General features: G+C 41.3%; 1 protein-coding gene across 1 annotated transcript in view; it reads right to left on the minus strand.

Moving 5' to 3' along the window:
• LOC110165608 (pleckstrin homology domain-containing family G member 7-like) overlaps nucleotides 1-20,463 on the minus strand; it is a 47,664-nt gene that overhangs the window by 11,709 nt on the left and 15,492 nt on the right. Inside the window, exons 6-8 of the mRNA XM_055155928.1 lie at nucleotides 18,724-18,898; nucleotides 5,010-5,125; nucleotides 640-727 (exon numbers count right to left, since the gene is read on the minus strand). Of these exons, the coding sequence (XP_055011903.1) occupies nucleotides 640-727; nucleotides 5,010-5,125; nucleotides 18,724-18,898 (379 nt within the window). The remainder of the gene's footprint in view (nucleotides 1-639; nucleotides 728-5,009; nucleotides 5,126-18,723; nucleotides 18,899-20,463) is intronic.

Raw genomic sequence — 20,463 nt, forward strand, 5'->3', positions numbered from 1 at the left:
GAAGAACTTTAACCTCAACCGTGCTCCAAAACTTTAACACTTTTTGACCAACAACAGCAGGCCGTCCCTCCGGAGCGTACTATCTAACCCAGGGGTGTCAAACTCATTTTAGTCCGGGGGTCGTGTCCAACCGACTCTGACCCCAAAGTGTCCGGAGCAGAAAACTCATGTCATATAATTCTTTTACTAAATATTATAATATTATGAACAACCTGAAACTTTAAGAAAAATACAATTTCAACACAAAGTTTTAACATGAACTTGTCTGTAAACAGGAATAAGTCAATTTTTGTTGTAAAATCCTGCACTCAGCTCCACTTTTCTCATGTTGGACATTTTTCTGATGAGGGTGTCACGGTCAACAGTCAAAACGATCGTCCTTTAAGAGCGTTTGGAAAGAGACAAGTCTTCATTTGTGCTGCTCTGGTGGGAGGGGCCACGTACAGAGACGCTGGAGACGCTGTTCTGCTCAGCACCGCGCAAAATTAACAAGATTTTAATAGAAAATATAATAAAAATATGTTAGCAGAAAATCAGCCGAGGGCCAGATTAAAGGTCTTGGAGGGCCGGATCCAGCCCCCGGGCCGTATGTTTGACACCCCTGATCTAACCCGAACCCTGAGTCCAGCAGGTGCTCACCTGTCAGCACCAGTCGGCCTTCGAACAGGAGGCTGCGATGAGAAATGAGGTTCTCCAGAGTGACGGCCTTCAGCAGATGTTTGAGATTCTGTAAAAGAGACAAATCAGATCAGAACAGACGCAAAAAACAACAGACACAAACAACAGACACAAGCAACAGACACAAACAGAAGAGAGGCAAACGCAACAGACGCAAACGCAACAGACGCAAACGCAACAGACGCAAACACAACAGACACAAACAACAGACACAAACAACAGACGCAAACAGAACAGACGCAAACGCAACAGACGCAAACGCAACACACGCAAACGCAACACACGCAAACACAGACGCAAACACAAACACAACAGATGCAAACACAATCGCAACAGACACAAACAACAGACACAAACGCAACAGACACAAGCAACAGACACAAACAGAAGAGAGGCAAACGCAACAGACGCAAACGCAACAGACACAAACAACAGACACAAACAACAGACACAAACAGAACAGACGCAAACGCAACACACGCAAACGCAACAGACACAAACAACACACGCAAACACAACACACGCAAACGCAACACACGCAAACAACACACGCAAACAAACACACGCAAACACAACACACGCAAACGCAACAGACTCAAACAACACACGTTAACACAACAGACTCAAACAACACACGTTAACACAACAGACTCAAACAACAACACGCAAACGCAACAGCAAACAGACTCAAACAACACACGTTAACACAACAGACTCAAACAACACACGCAAACACAACACACGCAAACGCAACACACGCAAACAACACACGCAAACACAACACACGCAAACAACACACGCAAACAACACACGCAAACGCAACACACGCAAACAACACACGAAACAAACACGCAAACACACACACGCAAACAACACGCAAACAACACACGCAACAACACACGCAAACACACACACGCAAAACAACACGCAACAACACACGCAAACAACACACGCAAACGCAACACACGCAAACGCAACAGACTCAAACAACACACGCAAACACAACACACGCAAACAACACACGCAAACACAACACACGCAAACAACACACGCAAACACAACACACGCAAACGCAACAGACTCAAACAACACACGTTAACACAACAGACTCAAACAACACACGCAAACACAACACACGCAAACAACACACGCAAACACAACACACGCAAACGCAACAGACTCAAACAACACACGTTAACACAACAGACTCAAACAACACACGCAAACGCAACACACGCAAACGCAACAGACGCAAACGCAACAGACGCAAACGCAACAGACGCAAACGCAACAGACGCAAACGCAACAGACACAAACGCAACAGACGCAAACGCAACAGACACAAACGCAACAAACTCAAACAGAACAACGCAACAGATGCAAACGCAACATCACAACACACACAAACGCAACACACGCAAACACAAATGCAACAGACGCAAACAACAGAGGCAAACGCAACACACACAGACTCAAACGCAACAGACGCAAACGCAACAGATGCAAACACAACACACGCAACAGATGCAAACACAAACGCAACAGACGCAAACACAACAGACGCAAACGCAACACGCGCAACAGACTCAAACGCAACAGACACAAACGCAACAGACGCAAACACAAACGCAACAGACGCAAACACAACAGACTCAAACACAACAGACGCAAACGCAACAGACTCAAACATAACAGACGCAAACGCAACAGATGCAAACACAAGCTCAACACACGCAAACGCAACACACGCAAACACAGACGCACACGCAAACAACAGACTCAAACGCAACACACGCAACAGACGCAAACACAAACGCAACGCACGCAAACAACAGACTCAAACGCAACACACGCAACAGACTCAAACACAAACACAAAGTGTGCTTCACAGGTCAAGTCGCTTCTGTCACTAAACACAATGAACAAGTTTAAGATTTAATTAAATTTCTTGCTAAGTGCGTTTGTTTGATTTCCTGGTTGGACACAGACGTGACATAAGCAGGTAATTCCACATCTGTTCTGTTGTTCTGTTCTGACGTGGGCTTTTTGCCAAAACGTTATCTAAAAATAAAAACTGTTTTGGACATCTGCCATTTTTTCACTTTCGCATTCTAGGACTGTGCCGAAGCAACAGTAATGTAAACAAGAGCCAAAGACGAACTGAGAGAAGCGTCTTCGAGAGTCAAGAAACGAGATAAACAAGTGTTATGTATTATTTTTATTATTATTAAGTGGCAAAATAGTTCTGATTAAACTTATAGCAACAGATGACAACAGTTTATTTATTTAAAACTGTTCAATCTGTCAGAAAAAAACTGAACTTTTCAATGACTTTACGGCTCCTACACGTGTAGAATTGATCAAACTTTTAGTTCTAAATCTGAAATGTGAACTCTTTCCACTCACCTTATGGTTTGGGATTATAGTTTTTGAACATTTAAAATCCTGTCAGTGCATTTATTGTCGTCTCTTTTAAACAAAAGACACAGAAAACAGAACAGACTCACGAGAACTGAACAGAACACTGGAGCTGCGTGAAAGAGATACTCAAAATTCCATTACTTTTCCAGGCCTAAAGTCAATTTCCATGACTTTTCCAGGCCTAGAATCAATTTCCATGACTTTTCCAGGATTTCCATGACCGTGGGAATTCTGACTGCTGCTTCTTAATGTAAAACTATGATTAAAAACTCACCACAGGCATCACCACCAAACCAGGAACCACAAAAACATGAAAACCCGTCACGTGCGCTTTAAGTTTCCAATACTTTCTGTCAGACATTAAAGCTGCATTGTGTAACTTTTCTTGCTTTGTCTGGAATGTTCCACAGTACGGCATTAAATCGTTCTGTCTTCACGGAGACCAAACCAGACCAAGTGACAGGTCAGATCTGAGGTCGGGACTTGGACTCGAGTCAGACTTGAGTCACTGTTTTTAGGACTTGAGACTTGACTTGATAAAATGGACAAAGACTTGGGACTCGACTCGGACTTGAGGCCTGTGACTTATGTTTCTCCTAAAAAATATCTGTTTTTAGAGAATACTTTTCTCTTTATAGTTGATAAACGCAGTGATTCATTTTACAGGAACAAACTTACTTTGGATGAAACTGAAGTACTGTGATACTCAGAAGTACTACAGTAAATACACAGTACAACACAGTACAATATAGTACTTACAGTAAACAGGGGGAACTACAGAGAACATGATCCTTCGTGGCAAAACAATTGTAGCACTTCTGTTCTGACCATAATGATTCACACTCAGATCTTGTCAAAACATTTAAAAGAAATAATTTGCATTTCTACAACTTTTATATAAATATTCATATATAAATACACCATGACTTTATAAGTACAATTTAGTTTAAAATTCATATAAATGGATCAAATCTAAGATGTATTTGGTACTTTGGTTTAAAGACTTGAAATAACTTGAACTTGACTTGGATTTATGAGCCAGTGACTCCAGACTCGACTTGGACTCGACTTGGACTTGGACTTATGAGCTGGTGACTCGAGACTCGACTTGGACTTGGACTTGGATTTGGATTTATGAGCCGGTGACTCAAGACTTGACTTGGACTCGACTTGGACTTATGGGCCAGTGACTCGAGACTCGACTTGGACTTGACTTGGACTTATGAGCCGGTGACTCAAGACTCGACTTGGACTTGACTTGGACTTATGAGCCGGTGACTCGAGACTCGACTTGGACTCGACTTGGACTCGACTTGGACTTATGGGCCAGTGACTCGAGACTCGACTTGGACTTATGGGCCAGTGACTCGAGACTCGACTTGGACTTGGACTTATGGCCAGTGACTGACTTGACTTGGACCAGTGACTCGAGACTCGACTTGGACTCGACTTGGACTTATGAGCCATTGACTCGAGATTCGACTTGGACTTATGAGCCAGTGACTCGAGACTTGAGACTCGACTTAGGACTTGACTCGGACTTGAGGTCAAAGACTTGAGACTTGCAAAAACAACCCCGCTCACAGTCAGAATGTTTTGTTTTTCGAGGTATTTTTGAGCTATAAAACCACCTGTAATTGAATAACCGTAAAGTAGAGCTGTTTAATGTCACACTGCGGAACATTCCAGACAGAGCAATGACGTATCCATAGAAACAAGAAGACGGACCCCCAACCAGAAAGTTACACAGTGCAGCATTAAAGCATCTGGCATAAAACAACAGCTGCTTTTCCATATAAACAGAGCGCAGAATCAAAGAGTGACCAGAGTGACCAGAGTGACCAGAGTGACCAGAGTGACCAGAGTGACCAGAGTGACCAGAGTGACCAGAGTGCAGTTCCCTCGCTCACCTCTGGGATGACGGCGCGTTTGTCTCTCTCCCACACGGGCAGCCACACCAGAGCATCACGGAGCTGCTTCACCTTCTGATAATTATCCAGCCATTTCACCTTCCCCTCCAGGTCACCTGAAACACACAACAACAAACACACAACCTGAAACACACAACAACAAACACACAACCTGAAACACACAACAACAAAACACACAACCTGAAACACACAACAACAACACACAACCTGAAACACACAACAACAAACACACAACCTGAAACACACAACAAACACACAACCTGAAACACACAACCTGAACACACAACCTGAAACACACAACAACAAACACACAACCTGAAACACACAACAACAAACACACAACCTGAAACACACAACAACAAAACACAACAACCTGAAACACACAACAACAAAACACACAAACACACAACACTGAAACACACAACAACACACAACTGAAACACACAACAACAAACACACAACCTGAAACACACAACAACAAACACACAACCTGAAACACACAACAACAACAAACAACACAAACCTGAAACACACAACAACAAAACACACAAAACATGAAACACACAACCTGAAACACACAACAACAAACACACAACCTGAAACACACAACAACAACACAAACACAACCTGAAACACACACACAACACACACAACAACAACAAACACAACCGAAACACACAACAACAAACACACAACTGAAACACACAACAACAAACACACACCACAAACAACAAACACACAACCTGAAACACACAACACACAACACACAACCTGAAACACACAACAACAACACACACAACAACAAACACACAAACCTGAAACACACAACAACAAACAAACACACAACAAACAACACACAAACAGAAACACACAACAACAACACACAACAACAAACACACAACAACAAAACACACAACAACAAAACAACACAACAACAAACACACAAACATGAAACACACAACAACAAAACAAACACACAACCAACACACACACAACAAACACACAACCTGAAACACACAACAACAAACACAACAAACACAACTGAAACACACAACAACAACACACACAACACTGAAACACACAACAAACAAACAACACACAACCTGAAACACACAACAACAAACACACAACCTGAAACACACAACAACAAACACACAACCTGAAACACACAACAACTGAAAACACAACAACACTGAAACACACAACACAACACAACACACAAACAACAAACACAACAACAACAACACACCACAACACAACCTGAACACACACACAACAACAAACACACACAACACTGAAACACACAACAACAACAACACACAACCTGAAACACACAACAACACAAACACACAACAACAAACACACAACAACAACACACACAAACACTGAAACAACACAAACAACAACACACAACCTGAAACACACAACAACAACAACACACACACCTGAAACACACAACAACAACACACACAACAACAAACACAACAACAACAACAACACACAACCTGAAACACACAAACAACAACACACAACCTGAAACACAACAACAACAACACAAACACACCTGAAACACACAACAAACAAACACACAACTGAAACACACAACAAACACACAACCTGAAACACACAACAACAAAACACACAACAACTGAAACACACACAACAACACACAACCTGAAACACACAACAACAAACACACAACAAACATGAAACACACAACAACACAAACACAAACAACAAAAACACACAACCTGAAACACACACAACAAACACACAACCTGAAACACACAACACAAACACACAACCTGAAACACACAACAACACACAACACTGAAACACACAACAACACACACCTGAAACACACAACACAAACAACACACACCTGAAACACACAACAACACAACACACAACCTGAAACACACAACAACAAACACACAACCTGAAACACAACAACAACAACACACACAACCTGAAACACACAACAACACAAACCTGAAACACACACAACACACACATGAAACACACAACAACAACAACACTGAAACACACACAACAACAAACACACAACAACTGAAACACACAACAACACACACAACACTGAAACACACAACAACAACACACACAACTGAAACACAACAAACACACATGAAACACACAACACACAAACCTGAAACACACAACAACACACAACCTGAAACACACAACACACACAACTGAAACACACAACAACACACACACACACAACCTGAAACACACAACAACACACAAGAACACACAAACAAACACACAACCTGAAACACACAACAACAAACACAACCTGAAACACACAACACAACAACACCTGACACACACAACACACACAACTGAAACACACAACAACAAACAAACACACACACAAACACACTGAAACACACAACACACACAACCTGAAACACACACAAACACACAACCTGAAACACACAACAACTGAAACACACAAACAACACAACACACAACACACAAACACACAACTGAAACACACAACAACACACACACAACACACAACACACAACCTGAACACACACAACAACAACCTGAAACACACAACAACAACTGAAACACACAACAAACACAACACACAACAACAACACACACAACTGAAACACACAACAACAACACACAACACACAACAAACACACAAACTGAAACACACAACACACAACCTGAAACACACACAACACACACACCTGAAACACACAACAACAAACACACAACAACACACAACAAACACACACAACTGAAACACACACAACAACAAACACCTGAAACACACAACAACAACCTGAAACACACAACACACAACCTGAAACACACAACAAAACACAAAACCTGAAACACACAACAACAAACACACAAACCTGAAACACACAACAACACACACACACACAACAACACAACAAAACACTGAAACACACAACAACAAACACACACCTGAAACACACAACAAACACACACAACTGAAACACACACAACAACACACACAACCTGAAACACACAACAACAAACACACAACCTGAAACACACAACAACAAACACAACAACCTGAAACACACAACACACACAAACACACAACAACTGAAACACACAACACACACAACACACAACAACTGAAACACACAACAACAAACACACAACCTGAAACACAAACAAACACACAACCTGAAACACACAACAACAACACACAACCTGAAACACACAACAACACACACACAACAACAAACACACAAACAACTGAAACACACAACAACACACACAAACAACAACAAACCACACAACCTGAAACACACAACACAACAACAAACACACACAACACACACAACCTGAAACACACAACAACAAACACACAACAACAAACACAACACAACCTGAAAACACACAACAACAAACACAACCTGAAACACACAACAACAACAACCTGAAACACACAAAACACACAACCTGAAACACACAACAACAAACACAACCTGAAACACACAACAACAAACACACAACCTGAAACACACAACAACAAAACACACACAACCTGAAACACACAACAACAAACACACAACCTGAAACACACAACAACAACACAACAACACTGAAACACACAACAACACACAACCTGAAACACACAACAACAACAAACTGAAACACACAACAACACACAACAACACAACAACAACACACAACCTGAAACACACAACAACACACAACCTGAAACACACAACAACAACACAACCTGAAAACACACAACACACAAACACACACAACACACACTGAAACACACAACAACAAACACACAACCTAAACACACAACAACAACACACAACAACAAACACACAACCTGAAACACACAACAACAAACACAACCTGAAACACACAACACACAACAACCTGAAACACACAACAACACACAACCTGAAACACACAACACACAACCTGAAACACACAACAACACACACACAACAACAAACAACAACAACACACAACAACACACAACCTGAAACACACAACAACAAACACACAACCTGAAACACACAACAAACACACAACCTGAAACACACAACAACACACAACCTGAAACACACAACAACACACACACAACAAACAACAACTGAAACACACAACAACACACAACCTGAAACACACAACACACAACCTGAAACACACAACACACACACAACCTGAAACACACAACAACACACAACCTGAAACACACAACAAAAACACAACCTGAAACACACAACAACACACACAACAACAACAACAACACACAACCTGAAACACACAACAACAAACACACAACCTGAAACACACAACAACACACACAACTGAACACACAACAACACACAACCTGAAACACACAACAACAAACACACAACCTGAAACACACAACAACAAACACACAACCTGAAACACACAACAACTGAAACACACAACAACACACAACCTGAAACACACAACAACAAACACACAACCTGAAACACACAACAACAAACACACAACCTGAAACACACAACAACACACACAAACCCTGAAACACACAACAACAAACACACAAACCTGAAACACACAACAACACACAACATTAAAACACACAACACACAACTGAACACACAACAACACACAAAACCTGAAACACACAACAAACAAACACACAACAACACACAACCTGAAACACACAACAATAAAACACAACAACACACAACAACAAAACACACAACCTGAAACACACAACAACAACAACACACACCTGAAACACACAACAACAAACACAACCTGAAACACAAAACAACTGAAACACACACAACAACAAACACACAACCTGAAACACACAACAACAAACACACAACCTGAACACACAACACAACAAACACACAACCTGAAACACACAACAACAAACACACAACCTGAAACACACAACAACACACACAACACAACAACACACAACACTGAAACACACAACAACAAACACACAACCTGAAACACACAACAACACACAACCTGAAACACACAACAACAAACACACAACCTGAAACACACAACAACACACACCTGAAACACACAACAAACACACAACCTGAAACACACAACAAACAAAAACACAACAACACACCACAACCTGAAAACACACAACAAACAACACACACACAACAACACACAAACACTGAAACACACAACAACAACAACTGAAACACACAACAACAAACACACAACCTGAAACACACAACAACAAACACACAACCTGAAACACACAACCTGAAACACACAACAAACAAACACAACCTGAAACACACAACAACACACAACCTGAAAACACACAACAAACACACACAACAAACACACAAACCTGAAACACACAACAACAAACACAACAACCTGAAACACACAACACACAACACAAACACAACAAACACACAACCTGAAACACACAACAACACAACCTGAAACACACAACAACAAACACACAACCTGAAACACACAACAACAAACACACAACCTGAAACACACAACAACACACACAACCTGAAACACACAACAACAAACACACAACCTGAAACACACAACAACAAACACACAACCTGAAACACACAACAACAACAAACACACAACCTGAAACACACAACAACAAACACACAACCTGAAACACACAACAACAAACACACAACCTGAAACACACAACAACAAACACACAACCTGAAACACACAACAACAAACACACAACCTGAAACACACAACAACAAACACACAACAAACAACAAACACACAACCTGAAACACACAACAACAAACACACAACACTGAAACACACAACAACAAACACACAACCTGAAACACACAACAACAAACACACAACCTGAAACACACAACAACAAACACACAACCTGAAACACAACAACAAACACACAACCTGAAACACACAACAACAACAACACACGACCTGAAGTGAAACTGAAACGTGTTATTTAACAGGACAAAGACCTGGAGTCGTGTTTTGTTTCATTCACACATGTTTAACACACAAGCCGAAAACTCTGTTCCACCTTGTGATGTCATGTGCAATACAGGAAGAGCTCCACTGTGTTTGTGTTTTAATTAATTAATTAATTTAATTTAATTTAATTATTCTTTTATTGCCACAAATCAGTTCACAGCACCAAAGTCCTGAAACCAGGCCCTCACACAACTTACATATTTACATTTTTTTCTAAAATAAAATTTAAATAACTTAAAATTTAATTAAAATACATTAAATTAAATAACATTAAAATAAAAAAATAAATACAATTAAAATACAATTAAAATAAAAATAAAATAAAAATACATTAAATTAAATTAAATTCTAAAGAATCTTAATTTGACCTTCCAATCTCCATGAAACAAAAAGGTAAAAGGAGCTGTCCACTTCAACTTCATGTGCTTCATGACATCACAGGGTGGAACAGAGTGTTTTGAGTTTTGGAGATGTAAACAGACTCATAATAAAGAGTTACTCAAACACAAAACACAACTCCAGGTCTGTTTTTGAGGAGGGAACAACATTAGAACACGACTTAAACCTCACAAGAGTCAAGTTTGCGTAATATAGAACCTTTAAAGAAATTGTACTTTTCCAGCAGAGTACTTCTACTCCTACTTGAGTAATATTTGTACTCTTATTTGAGTAGAGGTTTTGGCTCGTCTTCCCACTGTGAGTGAGTCTCAAGTGACAAAACCTCCTTCACGTCTGATTTAGTTTGTCTCGTGTTTGTGTCTCTCTTTTGAAAACAACAGACTTTGCGATTTATTTCACGTTCTGTCTTCAAACTTCTAATTATAAATCAGATGCTACGTCTCAAAATAAACTCTTACTCGATTATTTAGTGGTTTTCCCAGTTCTTTGTGCTTCTTCTAAGTACTTCTGCAGTGTTATTTTGAAGTTATTTTGAAGAGCACAGTTCTCTTAATGACGGTGTAGTAATAATAATAATAAAAAACAGAGGTCATTATTCCAGCGTGCACTTACGGCTCTCTCACTCTGTTTTGTTGTTCTGCAGTGACTTGTAATTTCAGGAGCTTCTTGTGACAAATGCGCTGTAATTATTATTGTTCGTCATTGTTATTTTGATTTGACAAACTCGGAGCTCGGAGTCGGTGACGGGTTCAAAGCTCAGACGATCTGCGACATGTCACCGCTGCAGAGTCTGTGCCAAGAGCTAAGAGGTGACTAAGAGAATCTAATGACCCGCAGGAGCTTCTAAACACGGGCGTGGCAATGTGTGTGTGTGAGTGTGTGTGTGTGTAAAGTCAAGTCATTTTATTTCTATAGCACATTTCAAAACAACCGTAACAAGTTTCCCCAAAGTGCTTTACAACTTAGTTACTTAGTACTTGTTCGTGTGTGTTCATGTGTGTGTGTGTGTGTGTGTGTGTGTGTGTGTGTGTGTGTGTGTGTGTGTGTGTGTGTGTGTGTGTGTTTCGTGTGTGTGTGTGTGTGTGTGTGTGTGTGTGTGTGTTCGTGTGTGTGTGTGTGTGTGTGTGTGTGTGTGTGTGTGTGTGTGTGTGTGTGTGTGTGTGTGTGTGTGTTGTGTGTGTGTGTGTGTGTGTGTGTTGTGTGTGCTTGTGTGGGTGTGTTCGTGTGTGTGGGTGTTCATGTGTGTGTTCGTGCTTGTGTGTGCATGGGTGTGTGTGTTCGTGTGTGTGTTTTTGTTTTTGTGTGTGTTTTTGTGTGTGTGTGTTTTTTGTGTGTGTGTGTGTGTGTTTGTGTGTGTGTGTTTTTGTTGTGTGTGTTTTTGTGTGTGTGTGTGTGTGTGTGTGTCGTGTGTGTGTGTGTGTGTGTGTGTGTGTTTTTGTGTGTGTGTGTGTTTTTTTGTGTGTGTGTGTATGTGTTTTTGTATGTGTGTGTTTGTGTGTGTGTTTTTGTGTGTATGTGTGTGTGTTTGTGTGTTTTTGTGTTTGTGTTTTTGTGTGTGTGTTTTTGTGTTTGTGTGCATTTTTGTGTGTGTGTTTTTGTGTTTGTGTGCTTTTTGTGTGTGTGCCTTTTTGTGTGTGTGTGTGTGTGTGTGTCGTGTGTGTGTGTGTGTGTGTGTCGTGTGTGTGTGTGTGTGTGTGTGTGTGTGTGTGTGTGCGTGTGTGTGTGTGTGTGTGTGTGTGTGTGTGTGTGTGTGTTCGTGTGTGTGTGTGTGTGTGTGTGTGTGTGTGTGTGTGTGTGTGTGTGTGTGTGTGTGTGTGTGTGTGTGTGTGTGTGTGTGTGTGTGTGTGTGTGCGCCGCAGTAACACGCACATGGAAACAAACCTGGTCACTAATACAAAGTCAAACAAACTTCACTGAAACACTCTGTGGCCCTTTTTTGGACCCTCCCCCACAGTTTGAGAACCTCTTCTTTAAGAGAACTTCCTCTGGCACTTTACACAAAACTGTGAAAAAAGTGAAGGAAGATTTTTAAACCTGTTTTTTAAAGTTCCAAACTGGAGTTTCATTCTTTTCTGGTTTTGCAGTGATATTTACCAGCCTCTGCACGTTTACCAAACCAAACGCACATCGTGACAAACACAGATGCATTTGTCACTTTTGTCAGACAAACTTCAGCCAAATGTGGCAGTAGGTCTGTTCTGTAGATCCGCTCTATGCTGTAGACCTGCTTTGTGCCAACACTGGAACACAAATTTAGACTGGTTTTTGCTAAAGTGAATTTTCCAAGACTTTACAGCACCTACATGTGTAGAATTGATCAGATTTTTAGGTCCAAATCTGAAATGTTTAACTCTTTCCACTCACTTTATGGTTTGGGATTATAGTTTTTTTAACATTCAAAATCCTGTCAGTGCATTTATTGTCGTCTCTTTTAAACAAAAAGCGCAGATGTTCACAAATAGTCATAATAGTCTAATAAGAACTTGTGAAAGAGATACTAAAATTCCATGACTTTTCCAGGATTTCCATGACTCTGGAAACCCTGTGCTTTTATTTAAAGGCACTTTTGAACAGGTTCATTCCCTGGAAACTTATCCCGACATTCCCAATCATCACTCCTTTCCTAATCAAACCTAAACCCCGTCACGTATCGGCACATACTTAAAAACACTTAAAACACACACTTAAAACTACAGCACTGAATCTAAAAGCCCAAATCTGAACTTTAAACGTTGTTGTTGATTTAATGATAAAGGATTTCCGGATCACAGACGTCATTTTTCCTCCATAAAGTGATAAAGTGTGGCTAAATACCCGCGCTCCTGCCCACGCCGGACCTGGACACTGTACGGGGTAAAGTGCGCCGTGGAAACCTGATCAGGCAGAGCTCGTTTAATGATAACAAAGTGATTTCACCTGCACCTGCACCTGCGCCTGCACCTGTCCGTCTGGTTCGAGTGACCTGCCAGAACAGGACAAAAGGGAAAACAAACATGACTGTGCACCGGAGCGTGAGACAGAAGGCTTTAAACTAGTCTCTTCTCTTTGTCCTCAGATAACTCCACTTCCTCACATTTGAAGCGTTTAATCTGTTTGTAAAGCACTCAGGTCACTTAAAATATATATCCAAAATGTTTTTTACTCTGAGCTGATTTCTTGGGCCTCTGACTTTGTACTTCTACTTGACGAATATTATTTTTAAGTAACGTTACTGTCACCTGAGAACAATTCTTTGACTGTTAAAGAGATTTCAGCAGATTTCAGAAGATTTACAGGGTTTAATCTGTTTATAAAACACTGACAAATGCTCAGATCAATCAGTGTGGACTAGAGCTGTCACCATACTCACATTTCAAACTCGACTTTAATATGATGATATTTAAAAAAAAACAACTCTTTCTTTAGACAAAAATTTTCATGATTTTCCACATTAAATGGTAGAACTTTTTTTTCTACTCCCATGTGTCTTTATATCTGTGAAATTCTCAGTGGTCCAGGTCTAAACCAGGTCTAAACCAGGTCTAAACCAGGTCTAAACCAGGTCTAAACCAGGTCCATGGGCGTACATTAGTCTGTGTTCTTATACTTCTATACACCTCGGCCTGCAGCCTGACGTCTACCAGCTAAAATGTGCTAATAGCTGTGGTGGGACTTGTGAGCCATAACTTGGACTCGAGTCAGACTTGAGTCACTGTCTTTAGGACTTGAGACTTGACTTGAGAAAACGGACTAAGACTTTGGACTCGACTTGGACTTGAGGCCTGTGACTTGAGAAGCACTTTTAAATCTGAATTCTTTCTGTTCTGACCGTAATGATTCACTCTCAGATCTTGTCAAAACATTTAAAAAGAAAAAGTTTGCATTTCCACAACTCGTATATCATCTATAAATACTCACCTATAAATATACTATGACTTTTTAAGTACAAGTTTAGTTTAAAATTCATATAAATTATGTATGAACGTGGAGTGTGTGTGAGTGATGGTAGCCGCACCTCCATCAGTCAGCCCCAGGGCAGCTGTGGCTTCAATAGTAGCTTTACCACCACCAGGTGTGCAGTGAATGAATAACGCTGAATAATGCTCTGTAAAGCATCTTTGTGACATATGTCAGTGAAAAGTGTTATATAAATAAAGACTTGCTTATTAAAATTGCAAAAATCTAAGCTATATTTGGTTTAAAGACTTGAAATGACTTGAAGCTCAAAGCAGGCGACTTGGACTTGACTTGGACTTATGGGCCAGTGACTCAAGACTCGAGGTGAGACTTCCAAAACAACGACTTGGTCCCATCTCTGGTTAATAGTTCCGTGGACAAGCTTTAAAACTCGAGGAGACAGATCCTTTCAAATCGTCTCCCGCAAACTCTGGAACAAACTGCCTCCTCACCTTCAGGAAACTCAAGATCATGTAGATGCTTTTAAAAAGTGACTAAAAATGTGAGTAACTGTTCCCCCTCAGGTTTAGAGCTGCTGTGACGTTGATGATGTTGTTATGAAATTATCTTATGCTGTTTTTTTATCTTTTGTTTGTGAAGCACTTTGTGACCGACAGTATGTCTGTGAAAAGCTCTATATAAATAAACTTGACTTGTTCTGATACAGATCAAGATCATTCTAAAGACCAAAATCAGAGCCAGCCGGACTCATTCCCACTCACTGACAAAATTTCAAAACTTTTCCTTGACTTTTTCATGACCTAAAGTGAATTTTCCATGACTTTACAGCACCTACATGTGTAGAACTGATGAGAATTTTAGGTCTAAATCTGAAATGTTTAACTCTTTCCACTCACCTCATGGTTTGGGATTATAGTTTTTGAACATTCTAAATCCTGTCAGTGCATTTATTGTCGTCTCTTTTAAACAAAAGGCGCAGACGTTCACAAATAATCAGAACAGCCTCATGAGAACGTAACAGAACACTGGAGCTGTGTGAAAGAGATACTAAAATTTCATGACTTTGAGGATTTCCAGGATTTCCATGACCGTGGGAACCCTGGCCGGACGTTGTCATCGCATGTTTCCAAATGTCTTCGTGGACTGTGACGTAACCATGAATAGAGCATTCATTCACTCATTTATTCATTCATTTATTTATTTTATTTTAATGTATCTTTTTATTTTTTATTTATCCATCTATTTATTTTTATTTTATTCATATTTAATTTATTTTTTTTTTTTATTTATCTATTTATTTTATTTATTTATTTATTTATTTAATTTATTTATTCATATTTTATTTATTTTTTTTATTTTATTTTAATTTATTTACAATTAAATTTATTTATTCATATTTAATTAATTTTTTATTTATTTATTTTCTCCCCTCTCTTTGTACTTCCTGCTGTTGTGAGCCTCGCCATTTTGGTCTTAAATGTTCGTATTAACCCGCGACACATGATCCTCGGTTTTTTATTTTACTATTTCATCTGTAAATAAATTTCTTTTCCTCATATGGACGTGGCCCCAAATTTGCTCCTAAACCTGCCAGCCTCATTTGACCGAAGGACCACGTCTTTCTTCATTAACAGAGAGCGAGAGTCTGATAAGAGCTCCGCCCCCCAGAGAGACACAGACACAGAGACACAGAGACAGAGAGACAGAGAGAGACAGAGAGACACAGAGACAGAGAGACACAGAGACACAGAGAGACAGAGACAGACACAGAGAGACACAGAGACAGAGACACAGAGAGACAGAGACACAGAGACAGAGACACAGAGAGACACAGAGACAGAGACACAGAGACACAGAGACACAGAGAGACACAGAGAGACAGAGAGAGACAGAGAGACACAGAGACACAGAGACAGAGACAGAGACACAGAGACACAGAGAGACACAGAGACAGAGAGAGAGAGACACAGAGACACAGAGAGACAGAGAGACACAGAGACACAGAGACAGAGACACAGAGAGACACAGAGAGAGAGACAGAGACAGAGACAGAGAGAGACAGAGAGACAGAGAGACAGAGACACAGAGAGACACAGAGAGACACAGAGACAGAGAGACAGAGAGACACAGAGACACAGAGACAGAGACACAGAGACACAGAGAGACACAGAGACAGAGACACAGAGACACAGAGAGACACAGAGAGACACAGAGACAGAGACAGAGACACAGAGAGAGAGAGACAGAGCAGAGAGACACAGAGAGAGACACAGAGACAGACACAGAGAGACACAGAGACACAGAGACAGAGACACAGAGACACAGAGAGAGAGACACAGAGACAGAGACACAGAGACACAGAGACAGAGACACAGAGAGAGAGACACAGAGACAGAGACACAGAGACACAGAGACACAGAGACACAGAGACAGAGAGACAGAGACACAGAGACAGAGAGAGACAGACAGAGACAGAGACACAGAGACACAGAGAGACACAGAGACACAGAGACACAGAGAGACAGAGACACAGAGAGACACAGAGAGACACAGAGAGACACAGAGAGACAGAGAGACACAGAGAGAGACACAGAGACAGAGAGACAGAGACAGAGACAGAGAGACACAGAGAGAGAGACACAGAGACACAGAGACAGAGACACAGAGAGAGAGACACAGAGACAGAGAGACACAGAGACACAGAGACACAGAGAGACAGAGACAGAGACACAGAGAGACACAGAGACAGAGACAGAGAGACAGAGACAGAGACAGAGACACAGAGACAGAGACAGACACAGAGACACAGAGAGAGACACAGAGACACAGAGACAGACACAGAGAGACACAGAGACAGAGAGAGACACACAGAGACAGAGAGACACATAGAGACAGAGAGACACAGAGACAGAGAGAGACACACAGAGACAGAGAGACACAGAGACAGAGACAGAGACACAGAGACACAGAGAGAGACACAGAGACACAGAGAGACACAGAGACAGAGACAGACAGAGACAGAGACACAGAGACAGAGAGACACAGAGACACAGAGACACAGAGACAGAGACAGAGACAGAGACACAGAGACAGAGACACAGAGACACAGAGACAGAGACAGACACAGAGACAGAGAGACACAGAGACAGAGACAGAGAGACACAGAGACAGAGACACAGAGACACAGAGACACAGAGACAGACAGAGAGACACAGAGACAGAGACACAGAGACACAGAGACAGAGACACAGAGACACAGAGACACAGAGACAGAGACACAGAGACAGAGACACAGAGACACAGAGACACAGAGACAGAGACACAGAGACACAGAGACACAGAGACACAGAGACAGAGACAGAGACACAGAGAGGGAACTTACAGATGGCCGTATCCACTTGCTCCGCCACACACTGGAGGCCTCGGATCTCCTCTTCCGTCTGCAGCCTCTTCGCGATGTTCCTCAACAAAAGCGGGTATCGGGTGAGCCTCTGTAACGGCGCCACCAGCAGGTCACGCAGCTGCAGCCTCCGGCACTGCTCCTGCCGCTCACACCACTGCAAGAGAAAGAAGAGAGACCGGAGCCGACAGATGAGAGACTTTTGTGTAACAACGGAACACAAGAGCTTTTCACCAGCGCATTCAGATCACAAAACGAGTCCAAGTCAAAGCCGAAACTAAACAAAAAGAATTAAAAAAAAACTTGTATTTGCAAAAACTGAACTTAGAATCGTGTTGTAATGTTGTTTCCTCATCACAAACAGACCTGGAGTTGTGTTTTTTTTTGTTTCATTCACATGTTTAACACACAAACGCTGCATATTTAGGTTCTTCTCTTGAACAGAAAACACTCTGTTCCACTTTGTGATGTCATGTGGCAATACAAAAACTCCACAAAAGCTCCACTGTGTTTTTTAAAAAGCCATAAATCATCCTCCCTAATCTGAAAAAAAGTGGGTGGTGCCCGGCGGGTTTGGGGGGAGCAGGTGTGAGGCTCTGGAGCCGACCGACAGCCACACCAATCCGACACGGCGTGGACTGGTGCGCTCCCGGATTTTGGAACAGAGCAGACATTTGTTCTCGGATCACGCCGTTTCCCTTTTCTCCAGACACGGCGGGACATGGCGGTGCGGGTGGGGGCGGGGCTGAGAGCGGGTCCTCACGTCTCGCCCGTAAACGCCAGTGTCTGCGCTTGTCACATAATAACCTGCGTCTGACTCATCGGCGCCGCTAGTCCAACCTGAAAACTCAAATGTCGTGACTAGGGATGGGCATGATTAATCGATAACGTTCATTTTAATTGACAAATCGAATGTATGTTGCTGTGTGTGTCGTGACCAAACAGGTGTGTACATGTGTCTCTGCATCAGAAGGAGCGAGACACAAACAGTGGGTCAGTCTGTAACGAACCGAAGCACAAATGTGGATTTAACGATGATTTGTACAAGAAATTCCACACTTTCCGTTGCGTTGGGACAAGTGTGAGTCCATGTGCACAGTGGATAAAGCAGCACATATGTTTCTGTGTCCAGTGGGAAAAAGTTTTTCCAGGTGAGAGTCGCTCAATGTGGATGACGAGGCCCCGCCCCCCTCCCCCGTACGCTGTCCTGGTTTTGACAAACACAAATATGGTCACACTAACCTGTATTCACCTGAGTCATGTCGCATCAGTGCACAAGAGCTGTTTTTTTTTTTCTTCGTTTAGTTTATGCAAATGAGTCATGCGGTTTTAAGTTTTGTTTCTGTGAGAGTTTTGACATTATAATGTCAAACGGGCTGATGTGGCTCTAGAGTCGTTACGGTTTATATGTCGTAAAGTTGAATTTATTTATACAGATTAGTAGTGCAGATAGTAATAATAATGATGATACATTATAATACAAAAAATTTTAATGATTAATCTTATTATCGATCGTTAATTCTCCCGATGATCGATTAAGAAAATTTTATTGAATGCCCATCCCTAGTCATGACCGTAGTTGATCCTAAAGAGGCCGATACAGACACGAGTTTGAACCAAAAGTCAAATTTTTAACAGTAAAATACCAAAATATGGCCTGGAGAAGAGACACACTTCTATTTTAAAAACATTTACACAGAAAATCAGGAGAAAAAAGTGATT

The sequence above is a fragment of the Boleophthalmus pectinirostris genome, unplaced genomic scaffold, assembly GCF_026225935.1.
Source record: "Boleophthalmus pectinirostris isolate CB_2022bp ecotype Guang Dong unplaced genomic scaffold, ASM2622593v1 HiC_scaffold_2, whole genome shotgun sequence".
NCBI lineage: Eukaryota > Metazoa > Chordata > Actinopteri > Gobiiformes > Gobiidae > Boleophthalmus > Boleophthalmus pectinirostris.